General features: G+C 47.1%; 1 protein-coding gene across 1 annotated transcript; it reads left to right on the top strand.

Annotated features, from left to right (window-relative positions):
• Positions 1-1,221: 1,221 nt before the first annotated feature.
• On the top strand, positions 1,222-11,145 carry LOC146341040 (keratin, type I cytoskeletal 17-like). Its single transcript, XM_084808256.1, has 8 exons — positions 1,222-1,941; positions 5,789-5,871; positions 6,564-6,720; positions 7,721-7,885; positions 8,541-8,666; positions 8,854-9,077; positions 9,983-10,329; positions 10,801-11,145. The coding sequence occupies exons 1-8, from the start codon at positions 1,291-1,293 to the stop codon at positions 10,818-10,820; spliced, it is 1,773 nt and encodes a 590-aa protein (XP_084664382.1). The 5' UTR covers positions 1,222-1,290; the 3' UTR covers positions 10,821-11,145.
• Positions 11,146-12,964: the final 1,819 nt, after the last annotated feature.

Below are 12,964 nucleotides of genomic sequence, written 5' to 3'. Positions count from 1 at the left end.
CTACAGAATTCACTACCACAGAATGTAGTGATGGCCACCAGTTTGGACGGCTTTAAAAGGGGGTTAGACAAATTCCTGGAGGAGAAGGCTATTGATGGCTACTAGTCTTGATGGCTATGTGCTACCTCCAGTACCAGAGGCAGTGAGCCTGTGTACACCAGTTGCTGGGGAACATGGGTGGGGGGGTGCTGTTGCTCTCATGTCCTGCTTGTGGGTTCCTGGGCGACAGCTGGTCGGCCACTGTGTGAACAGAATGCTGGACTAGATGGACCCTTGGTCTGATCCAGCAGGGCTCTCCTTATGTTCGTAAAGGAGAACCCAGGGACCTTGAACTTGCCCATCAAGAGGTAGCAGCTGGACAGCGGACTGAGAAGGCACACAGGTCACAGTTTTCCCTGCTGTGGTAAGATGTTTTGTATTTCTATTTAAAGCACAATTATCGTTTCTAAATTTGCATCTATACATATACATTAGCATATACACATTTTATGCAAACCTCTGTCCTCTTTGGTCCTCTTTTTTGGCAAGGTGTAAGTGGTGATCGTACCTGGGTGCTAGGATTTTCAGAAGGCAATTCTGAGCCCTAGACTGCAAATGTGTTTGCAGCAGAATTCTGCCAAAGTGCATACAAAACACACACGTGATGGTGAAACTGAGGAGTGGGGGTGAAGAAAGCATATCCCCCCTCCCCCATTTGCACACTTTACAGTTGCAGAACATTAATGTTATGATTCTCCCGGACTTTCCATTCAGCATTTCTTCAGAGGGTTCTCTCTTCTGTGTATAAAAGCTGGCAGTCCAAAATTATCCTTCTTTTCATTTAATTGTAGCACTTCGCGATTGTGTGTTTTTCTTCATTGCTGAGTTGTATGAATGATTGTTTGATGGGTTGGAACTGGAGCAGATGACTGCTTGAACACACCGGGCAAAAGCAAAATGGAGAGACGCAAGAGAAGATGTAGGTATATCTCCATCACAGGCTCACAGCAACATGTTCTATCTTAACTCAAACTAACCAGGGGAGAGAGAGAGAGAGAGAGAGAGATCCCAGGTATGTCCAAGATTGCCTTTGATAGCTTTAAAAGAATCACCTCCCTTTGGCAGATGATTTTTGGCATAAACAATGGGATTGGCAAATGCCGTGGGAGGAACAAGGAACACCCTTCGTGGCAACACCCTTCATGGGAGATATAAAGAAGGATCTGCAGAGAGGGAACATTTGCAGTCAGAATCCCAATACCAGACTGTGCAGCTTCCGTAGGGTTCGGATTCTTCTAAACATCTTCCATTATGAGTTGTGGCGTTAAGGGTGGTGGCAGCGGAAGCGGTGGAGGCATTAAAATTGGAGGTGGCTGTGGCGGCTTCAGCGGCCGCAGTGGCGGGCGTATTAGTGGTGGTGGCAGAAGTATCAAAATCACACGCTCATCCTCAGGGTCCTCGAGAGGATTTTCTGGAAGAAGTTATGGTGGAGGAGGATCCAGGAGTGGAGGTTTCAGCAGCGGTAGCTGTGGAAGAATAAGCAGAGGGAGGATATGCTACGGAGGTAGCAGCTATGGTGGAGGCAGCTATGGTGGAGGTAGCTATGGTGGAGGCAGCTATGGTGGAGGCGGCTATGGTGGAGGCGGCTATGGTGGAGGCGGCTATGGCGGTGTCAGCTATGGCGGTGTCAGCTATGGTGGTGGTGGCGGCAGCTACCCATTCAGCAGCGGCAGTTTTGGTATCGGAGGTGGTGAGGGTGGCCTCCTCTCCACCAATGAAAAGTCCACCATGCAGCATCTTAACGATCGCCTGGCTAGTTACCTGGACCAGGTGCGAAGACTGGAAGAGGAAAATGCGCAGCTTGAGATCTACATCAGAGAGTGGTACCAGAAGCATGGTGATGTTGGCGAACCAAGGGACTACAGCTCCTATTATCAGCAAATCGAGCAGCTGTACAGAGAGGTATGTCCTCATATTTTCAATTGGTACTACAAAACCTTGGATTTTTTACGTTTCATTCTGTTATTAGGTGGAGAAATATTTAATAGATGGCATTTCATCAATATTTAACACATTGTAAACAGCACGCTGCTTTAATTTTTGGAATGCAGCACGGGTATCCTAAGGATCCATTTACATCCCGCAGCTTTTTATTAATGTAATGAAAGAAAATGGGGGAAAGCATGCTGGGAGTTGTAGTCAAACACATCTGGAGGGCAACAGGTTAGGGAAAGCTATGATGGAGGAATGATTTATGGAAAACATCCTACGTAATGAGACTGAGTAATGTAAAAGTATATTCTTTAGAGATAGAATTAGGAAGAGGAATAATCAATGAATACACTATGTTAAAAAACAACCAAGAGGCAACAGGCAAAAATGCGGCCTCAAAGGACAAGGCAACAATAGCTGGCCCTTTTGCAACCTATTTTTCAGTGAAGCTGACAAAAATTGGAAACTGTGGACAATTTGTCTATGGAGGGGACACACACACACACACACACATTTCAGTAGTGAAACTTTACCATTCCCTTCAACCTAGACTCTGGGATTTCAATATTCCCTGATCTCCTTTCTTGTAGGCTGTAAATGCAGAGCAACGAAGGCCCGTTCCACCCCACAAGTCCCCATCTGCAGTCAGAAATGGTACAGTCCAGACACAGGTTTACCTCCTCAACTGCTGTTGGTGAGATCTAAACCTCTGTGCCAGAGATGGGGAAACCAATGGTCAGGGATGACGGAGGTTGTAGGCCTACAACATCTAGAGGGTCCCAGGTTCTCCATCCCTGCCAAAGGCTCTCATGCTACTGCATGGCAGGGGCTCAATGAAACTGTGATGGAATCCCCACCACCCCGGCAAATATAAGGACTCCAACAGAGAAGACACAGCTCTGAGGTTCTGTGATACCTTCAGAGGACTTGATCAGTGATAAATAAATATCACTCCATGGCTATTTGAAAATTTCTGAACAGTTGCTCCATTGTACTGAACGGTTGCTCCCCATGATGAGTGGAGAACATCACCATGACTGGCTGACTCCCAGTATATAATGGAGGCTCCTTCCAGCCCATGGTCACTCTGCCCATCATTTCAGCCCAGCACTTGTGTCTGCAACCATCTTACCAGATGACACGTGCAGATCACTTAGTCCAGCCTGTTGGCCATGCTGGCTGGGGATGATGGGAGTGGTGTTCCAACACAACTGCATGGTTGGGGAAGGTTGAGCTAGTCCCTAAACTGTTTCACTGAAGCAGGAAAACTGGGACGGGGGAGCAGGGGGAAACCCAATGGCTCAGATTCTTCTATACAGCCTCTTGTTGAAAACCTGCAGTGATAGAATTTCTGCAGCTGAGCTGGGTGATTAGTTTCATGGCACAGCTGTTCCTTCTGAGTCCATTTTGTCCTCTGTTTGCCAGCAGCATGATTTCGTATCCATCTTTTCCATGTTGCTTTTAGCATGCAAAGTGTCCAAATCAGGGGTGGGGAAGCTCAGGCCCAGGGGTAAAATCCGTCCTTCCTTGGGTCCCACTCTAGCCTTCTGGGGTTCTCTACATGGCCCTGCTCCCTTTCCCATGGCCTCAGCCCCTTTCCCCAACCACTGAGCATGTGGTGGTTTCCTGGCCTCTGTGCAGTTTTGCCTCCATTCAAAAAGGCTGAAATGCCTCTCCCAAAGCTTAGTTACTAGCAGAAAGAGTGCTAAGCGAAAATATGCTGGGGTTTGGGGGTGTCATGATGCCCCTGTTGCCTACTGAATCCTCCAATAGTCAGAATCAACACTCAGACAAAAGCGCTGCTTTCCAAGGCTTTAATTCCATTCATCCTAATGAGGCATACAGATGCTAATTGCCTGAGATGCAGAGGAACTACAAAGGAACAGCCATCTAGGGGTTTCTAGGGTTAGGACGTCAGTTGATGTCCATCTGGGAAAAATGCAGCAACTCTCTGAACTTAAGGGGTGGGAGGGGAAGATCTCCCCCTCTCCCATGATGCTTCTGGGCACAGCTGTTGACATCGAGCCAGTCAGGCCAAGCACCTAAGCTCGGCTCCTGCAATCTCTCGCTTGTGCCTGCGCCTGTGCCTCATGTCTAAAAGTTCAAGTTGTCCCTCCCTCTCCATGCCTGGGTCACTGTCGCTCCCAGGCATCTGAGCAGGGGGGGGGCTCCCCCTCCAGCTGCGCCTCTGAAGTCTGAGAGAGTTCCTCCCCCACGAATTGTATCTCCTTCTCAGAATCAGAGCTGCCTTGGGACTCTATGGGCTCAGATACAACCCTGACAGGGGAGATTTTGGTCCCTCCCCTTTTACCTTCAGCCACACCCACCACTGGAGTATGGCCCCTGAGTGCTCATCCAAAATTGAACTGGGCTGAAAGAGATTGGACACCCCTGGTCTAAGGCTGAATCTACTCATAGCAGTTTCACCGTTACCATCCTGCAGTGAAAACTATTGGTGCCCATTGGCGCCATGTGCGCCAATAGTTACCTCCATCGCAGTGTGATAATGGTAAAACTGCCATTTGTAGATTCACCCTTTATCTCCAGTGGTAATCATTACCAATTTGGAGAGGGGATTCACCCCGATTATTCCACATATCGTTGCACAGAACTGAACTTGGGCTCTCCATCGAAGAGCACAATCACCTGTCCAGGACCGCAGCACTGAGTGATGGCTCGCAGATGTGACTGGCCCATCACGGATACAGATGTGACTGGCCCATCACGGATACAGCATACCATGGAGAGAATGCTAATGTGGTCTTGCAGGAGCTCAGTCACAGTGCTCTTCAATGGGAGTCACTTCACTCTTTCAGTTGCCCATCCAGTGCTTCACAATGAGATGTAGAGACTGTTACAGATGCATAGATGAACCAGACCCAAGTACTCACATGCTGGGCAAAGCTGGTCGCACCCAGAAAACAAGCCTGTTTTAAGCCAACCGAGCTCTTGACTAAGTTGTCATGATCTCATGCGTGCACTTTGGTCTATAGCTATTATATAGTGGAGTGGTTCCAGATTTAGTCCTACTTAGAGTTAGACCTGTTGAAATCAACGGGACCTAAGTTAGTAATGATGAATTGAAGGCCCAGTGATTTCAATGGGTCTGCTCGAAGTAGGACTAAATCTGGATCCAGCCTTATATGTGGCAGGCTGCAGGACTGCCTTTGGAAAGGGTTCAGAAATCGCCACTGGACCAGAATATGGCAGCTGGCTGGGTTGCTCATTGGTATTAGCCCATGCTCAAGTTTGGGGGAGGACAAAGGTGGAAGGGGCTTAATTAAATCCACAAGCCCCCACTTGGATTGCACCCACCCCCATTTTAACCAAATCATCTCTGTTTAATCAAGTCATGTTAAGTCAAGTTATCTGGAGCATTCACCCCAATATTGCTTTTGACAACAATGCATATTATACCAACCACCTCTATAGTCATTACAAGTGGAGGCAAACATATAGATCTGAGCCTCGAAAACTAATTCTAGTAGTTGTAGAAGTTGTAATAGTAGTATCCTTTATCCTTTTTCTCTTATTAATATTTTATCAAGTTTTGTTTTTAGTTCATATAAACAGAACGTAACTGCAGCACCAGACAGGCAGCCCAAAGTAAAACCAAAAAGCTGATGGAGGGAGGAAGAGAAAGGACAGGGGTGTAGATCAGGGTAGATTGTGCTGACTGAGGGCTGATGGGAGCTGTAGTCCAGCACATCTATAGGGCCCCCAGGTGAAGGCTGATCTATGGTTTCTGTTATGTTGTTACAATCTCTAGAGCGATAGCCATGATTGAAAATAAACATTTCCACTCATCTGTTCCCAGCTTGTTTGTGAAACAGATGATTATAACCAAATCCTTCTGAATATTGATAACACCAGGATGACTGCTGAAGATTTTAAACTGAAGTGAGTATACCTCCTTTTCACCTGCCTTCTTCAGAAACAGATTGAGCTCCCTTCGCCAGTTTTACAAGAGAGAGAGAGAGATCCCACTTTTTGTTTATAGAAACAAAAAGTGGCTGATAAGAACACAAATGACAAGAGGGAACTGCAACAAAATGTTGCAGTGTGGAGTACTCCTGTACTGAGTTCCTTCCAGCCAGCCAGCCAGCCTTGGCCTCTTCCAGCGCACTTCATTCTGTCCAGTGGAGGCTGGTGGCTCTGATTTTGGGGGGGTATGAATCCATTCTGGGTTTCAGTTAGAACCAGTCAGAACTCTAAAGGAGCTATCCAAGCTGCTGGACCACCTCCCCAAAATAGGTTCAGCACCTTGGATAGACCCCTTAGGGTTCTGGCTAGTTCTGACTGAAATCCAGAATGCATTCACAGCCCCACCGGAATTGGAGCCACCAGTCTCCACAGATTCCCTTCCCTTCCCTTCCCTTCCCTTCCCTTCCCTTCCCTTCCCTTCCCTTCCCCACTCTCCCCTTGTTTTCTGTTTTTACTCCTCCGAAAGTCAGCAAGCATTCTGTGGCCACTGAGCTTAGTCCTGATTGGGCTGTTTGGGGATTGTTGTTGTTTTGGGTTTTTTTTTGGGGGGGGTACTTCTGCATGACTTGTCAATAATGTTCCCCCCGGCCCCCTTTCCTGTGGATTAGGTATCAAACCGAATGTGGACTCCGTCAGAATGTGGAGGCTGATATCAATGGACTGCGCCCTCTCTTGGATCAACTGACTCTTGCAAAGTCTGATCTGGAGATGCAGTTTGAGTCTCTGCAAGAGGAGCTGATCTGTCTCAAGAAGAACCATGAGGAGGTAAGAGTTCTAGTTCACCATGAAAAAAAAAAGAGAACATTCTGAGCCTCCTGTGAGATTTGTTGGGTAACATGTAGTCACCCACCATTTTGTTTAGGTTGGGTAGAAAATTCAAATTATGCATTCTGTGATACCAGATATGCTCTCCCCATCTTCATTAAGCATGAATTAGGGCAGGAAACTTTCTTCTTCTTCTTCTTCTTCTTCTTCTTCTTCTTCTTCTTCTTCTTCTTCGGTAAAGGCTGCATTGCATTATCAGTACATACAACTCTTGACTAAACTGTATTAAGGGAGTGAATGGCTTTCAAGCAGCATAGAGTTAAATAATCACAGAGATAGACTTTGGAGGCCATCTAGTGCAAAAAAACCCTCCACTGAATGCAGGTTACAACCACAGCATCCCTGACAGATGGCTGACCAGCCTTTGTTTAAATACCCCCGGCGAAGGAGAGCCCTCCACCTCCCATGGCAGTCTTACTGTTAGGAATTTTCTCCTAAGGTTTAGCCAAACTCTGCTTCCCTGCCATTCCCACCCATTGGCTCTGCCTGCCCTTTGGAGAGGACAAGTCTGCTCCATCTTCATGACAGAACGTATTTGAAGACAGCTATCATGGCTCCCCTGAATCGTCTCTTCTCCATCTCCAGGCAAAACATACCCGCAGCTCTTTCAACCTTTCCTCATAGTACTTGGGCTCTAGAGCCCTCACCACCCTGGTCATCCTTCTCTGGATGCATTCCAGTTCCTTTCTATTTGGGAAGTCACAGGGACCTAAATTGACTACTAGCCTTGTATTTCTGCCACTTTAAGGGCCACTTCATACATTAATTTTTCAGGTGCAGTGATTATTCTCTCTCCTGGAGCAGGAAGGTGCTTCTCCCTCCCTCTTCTATCTGATGTTTCCTAGAGTCAGTCACAGACACACTAGTCAGGTGTTTTTAAGAATCACATTTGTTGTGCAGGTTTCATTTTATGATGCATTTTCCTCCCCCACCAATGCAGACACTGAGAGAACTGAGAAATCAACGTACTCATGGAGATGTCAATGTTGAGGTGAATGCTGCCCCTGGCCAGGATCTGAAACAACGTCTTGATCAGCTCAGGTGTGAATATGAAAACATCATTGAACAAAACCGCAGAGAGGTGGAAACCTGGTATGAAACCAAGGCAAGTGGAGTATATTTATTTACTGTGTTTGCCTCATCAGTGATTGGAAAACTCACAAGAGGGAACTCTTTCCAACCCTTCAAGTCAACACGATCAGATTATTTTGAGGGACCCACTGACAGGATCCTGGAGAACAGGGACTGATGCTGGTATCTTGAGTCGAATTTAGTACATAGCTCCAAGTGTTGACTGCAAAGTAGGACTATTGCCAGGGATCTGTAGGCTGTGCAGGGGTCAACAGAAACAATTTGAACAGAGTAGGGAACATGTCAAGGGAAGATGGGAGCTGAGAAGAATTACATATTTAAATCACACATTTTCATGCAGGTTTTTTTTTAAATCGTAATTAATGCAGAAACAGGACAGGATGGGTTTATGAGTGAACACATGCAAAACTTACAGGGACTGAAAATAAACCGATCCATCCATTCCTAAGTTGAATTGACAAAACTTTTAAATGAGATTTAGCATTATTCTACATACAGAAATACAGGGCGGAAAGCTTACTCAGCAGCTGTCTAATACTATGTGTGCTTGTTTAGTCCAGTCCTAGGTGCGTCTTTTTACCTTCTTTATGTTCACAAGTTTGCCATGTCTGCCTCTGGAAGTAAACGGCCATGTAAATCACAAAACCTTTGTTTGTGCCTTTTTATAGATGGAGGAGGTTCGCCAACAGGTCAGTTCAAGTGGCCAGGAGATAACGACAGGCAACCAGCAAGTGTCAGAGCTGAGACGAGAATATCAGACTTTGGAGATCGAGCTGCAATCTCAAATCAGCATGGTACGTGGTCGCATGCGCAAATGGCATGTGGAGTCCACAGGAAACTCGGCACACCTGATTTTCCATTTGGCTACGGCCAAATATTTTTCTCCTTTCCCTAAAAACATCTCAGCTTTCTGTATTGCATCAAGGCATATTTGCCTCTTTCCTGAAGGTCATATCCCATGTGTTTCCTTTCTAATCTCAGATCCAGTCTCTGCAAAATAATCTGGAGGACACAGAACGTCGGTACAACATGCAGCTACAACAGATTCAGTGCATGATTGAGCCAGTAGAAGCTGAGCTGGCCAGCATCCGCTGCGAGATTGAGAGCCAGAATCAGGAGTACCAGTTGCTCCTTGGCATCAAGACCCGTCTGGAACAGGAGATTTGTCAGTATCGCCGACTGCTTGAGGAAGGACAGCAAGAAATGTAGGTTGCCGATACGGAATATTAGACAAATGAATCAACCGCTGTGGATTGTTTGACTCAAACCACTACTATTACTCCTCCTCCTGAGGATTTCTATATAAATCCTGTTGCCCACATTTTGCCAGTAATGAACCTGTAAGAGGTTCTAGAGTCAGCTGGTTGTCATGCTTTTATGTACTTACTGATCGTGCTACAAATCTATGTTCAGGAGAACAATGGGTGATAGGTGTGATGGGTGAAAATATGAACTGAAATATGATACAGCCCTGCCGCTGGTCCATCTAGATGTACGGATTACTCACCCCATTCCGGTTCGGGGCTTTCGCGTTGTGGGGGACGCGTTCCGTCCCTCCCCCCAGAATCCTCCCTGGCCGGCTCCGCTCCATGGTGAGTCAATGGAGCCGCTGTCTGGGGCTGCCCATAGCCGGACCTCTGTCTGCTGCCGGGCTGCAAACACAAATGGCGGCTGCCATAGCGGCCGCCATTTGCGTCCCTGCATTAGCCGTGATAGGCTACGTATGTATTTACATAGCCCATCGCGGCAAAGAGCAGGGACGCAAGTGGCGTAGCAGGCCGACAAAAGGTAGGGTCCGTCCCGACCAGACTTCGTGGGGTGGCAGGGGGGATTGCTCCATTCCACCACGGACTCCAGGGGGCCGGATTCTTTAGACTCACTGGAGTCGGTGGTGGAATTCTCTAACGTCCCTATCCAATACTGTCAACTCCAACTGGTTGACAGTTGGCCTCAGGCGGAGCTCTTTCCCAGACTGAATGGTGGTGGTGGTGGGCATAGATGGAGGAAACTGGGATGCTGATGCCCAGTCCACAAGGCATGTTCTACCATGGTGTTCTTTTTCTGTGAAGGGGCCTTCCATGTCATTCATGATTATGTTTGTGTTTTCCAGTGGTTCAGGAGGAGGCGGATACGGAGGAGGATACGGAGGAGGATATAGTGGTGGTAGAAGGGGCAGCACTGGCAGAATTTGCGGAGGCGGCATCAGCGTGGGAGGAGGCGCTGGCGGAGGAAGCGGCGGTGGAGGCGGCATCTGCGTGGGAGGAGGTGCTGGCGGAGGAAGCGGCGGCGGAGGCGGCATCAGTGTGGGAGGAGGCAGTAGTGGAGGAAGCATCGGCGGAGGTGGCGGCTCATGTGGGATTGGTGGAGGAACCATCGGCGGAGGCGTTTCGTGTGGAGGAATTGGTGGAGGCATCAGTGGTGGAGGAGGAGGAAGCTATGGCGGTTCTTACAGACCAGGTGAGCTGGAATGAACACAAGGGCAATCTTGCTTCTTTAAACCTTCTGTTCTCTCCATATTTTTCTTTTCTCAGACAGTGGGAGGGACGTTAATCAATAAAAGTCGATGCAAGTGTGATGCAGTTGTTTTCTAGAAGGGCCGGCCCTACTGTTAGGCAGAGTAAGGCGGTTGACTCAGGCTGGGAGGCAGTGGCGTGATGTTGGAGGAAAGAGTTGTGGGCTGTGTGGCCTGCCCTGCTCCCCCTAAGCTGGTGGTCAAATACGCCACATCACTGTCTTATGAGGATAGACAGCCAATCTTTTTAGCAGGACTGTGCAAAGCTTGTTACATCCAGGGCTTTCAAAAGCAAGCGAGAAAAGTCGGCAGCAAGTGCATTTCACAACTCAGTTCTTGGCACTCCTACATTCCCGTGCCTCTAAAGTCTCATGTCACCCCCACCCTCCCCGCTCTTTCCCTCTCTCTCTCAACAGGACATGGCAGGAAATCCTAAAAGTAACCAACTGCTCGATGATGACGCTCCCACCCCAAACCCTCCAGTTTGTTGCGCTGATAGAGGAAGAGAGCACCAGCTGAAGTTCTCTGCATGGACCCCCAAGGCAGAACAGATGGCTTCCTCCCGATCTTCAACGCTGCCTTTGCCATCTCTCTGTATGAGTCCACTGCAGCCAGTTGCCCCCACTTCATGTTCCTCCCATTCTTCAAAGCTCTTTTTCGCAGGTCGTGTTCTCACTTTGCTTTATTCGTGGCTGGTACTTGGCTTCTGATGTTGATGAGGGTTGTCCAATAAAGCTCTACTTGCTGCTTGATGCAATCAGAAAATCCACGTGTCCCTTGTTTTTTCTGGCAGTCATTTGATGAGTACCGAAAGAAATGCAAACGCATCTCACAACACTTAGCAGATGATGGCTGATTATATAGCAGGCATAGAGGGTGGCATCTCACGGCCCTTCCAATGGTCCATTTCCCATATTAGACAACAACATTTGGAGCCCACAGCAGCATGTTCTGCTAGTGGGAATCTCTAGAAACTATGGCAACTGGAGACAAAATATATTGAGGGCTTGTGTTCGAAAGACTTACAGGCAAGATTATCCTTGTACATCAGGTTAACATTTGTGTGGGTGTAAGACCAGGAACCTTCAACCTGTGACTCTGGCAATGAGACTGGGGTCCCCTGCTCTTTCAACCACTGCAATGACTTGATTCTAAGGAGGGAGTTGCTAGGCTTGTACTTCCACCATTGCAAATGGTCTGAGCAGGGATGGATGAGTCTGTCAGTTTTGGCTTTGCTCTGTTTCTCATTATTCCAACCTCAAATTTGTTTCATCCTGTTTCCATATCAATTCGATAATTATTTTAACGGTCCACACAAAATCCAGACACATTTCTGTGCACATTTCTCCTAATGTGCAGTGTCCCATTTTTTCTAATATATGCATTTTTTGTGTGCACTTTCCCCTAAATTCTGCATTTTAATGCATTTTTTATTGGAGGACTGCATCACAACATTTGGGAAAGCACAAATTTCAAAGTCTAACTGCATTTCAGTTCAAAGATTGGTTCAGGAAAAGGGAATGAGATAAGTTCACATTAAAATGTTAACCAGACATATTTCTCCCTACCAGATTGATACTGATCAGGAAACAACAGGTGCTATAAGGCTTCTCACTCTCCAGGTTGCTCATGTACACACTGAGTCCTTCTAAACTCCCTGGTTTTTCACTGGTTGGCTTGAATGCCTACTTAGCCAGTGTACCAGCTTGCCTTCAGATAAGTTTCCTTCCAAAACCCAGGTTGGAACGCTTCAAGCTATTTATTTGCTTCTCACATTTATATAGCGACGTTCTTGCCATACACTTCATGCAATTCACACTTTAAAATAATGACCTGCAATTGAATTGTTGTGGTACAAAAGGAAAAGGGGTGGGGAGGGAAGAGGAAAATAAGCACATGCAGGCACCACTACCATGGCGGCTGCTTATCCACTGACAAGCCAGGACTAGTCTGTACCTGCTGGCATCCTGAGGCCCAGATGCCACTGCTGGGGCTGATTCCAGTCCTGGCTTGAGCCTGGAAAGGAATCTTGACTACGATCAAGATCATTAAGAAACATTTTAGGGAGGATGCATGAGGGTATCGACTTCAGGTGAGCTACTCTGGGGGCATCGTGCCGGGCTGCTGTTGTTTTTTAAAAGAGAGAGTTCAGTGATTAGCAGTCTGCCCAATGTGGCAAAAAAGGAAGTTGCCGGACTGTTAGTGCAAGCCTAGGGACTGTGGATACCTCTCTCACTGCCAGAAAAGATGGAGAGCAGGAGTCCCAGGACCACAGACCCTTCGACTGATTTAATGGTGTTGAAGAAAACTTCACAGCTTATTCCAAGCATTCACATCTTTATTCAAAGAAAACGAAAAGACAGGAAAGAAGGCATATATATATGTGGAGATTCCTTCAACACTCTTGTAGGGAGTTTCTCCTCGTTTACATTTCAAACAAAGCTTTTCTACAATGAATGACAGGGCACAACTTTGGGTAACACTGATTGGATACAGAACGTTACAGAGGCGGGACAAGGTGTATAATACATACTTCGGATTGGCTTGCAACTGCCACATAGCAAAACAATAAGCCTAGTT

This window comes from Heloderma suspectum, chromosome 6 (assembly GCF_057233095.1).
Source record: "Heloderma suspectum isolate Gila_16-S chromosome 6, 16-S_ref, whole genome shotgun sequence".
NCBI lineage: Eukaryota > Metazoa > Chordata > Lepidosauria > Squamata > Helodermatidae > Heloderma > Heloderma suspectum.
This window is presented reverse-complemented; position numbering and strand designations above follow the sequence as displayed.

Excerpts from the sequence above, each read along its gene's own strand:
- LOC146341040 (XM_084808256.1), top strand. The coding sequence starts at position 1,291 with ATGAGTTGTGGCGTTAAGGGTGGTGGCAGCGGAAGCGGTGGAGGCATT. Across the intron at positions 5,872-6,563 it reads GCTGAAGATTTTAAACTGAA|GTATCAAACCGAATGTGGAC; the intron begins GTGAGTATACCT and ends CCTGTGGATTAG. Across the intron at positions 6,721-7,720 it reads TCAAGAAGAACCATGAGGAG|ACACTGAGAGAACTGAGAAA; the intron begins GTAAGAGTTCTA and ends CCACCAATGCAG.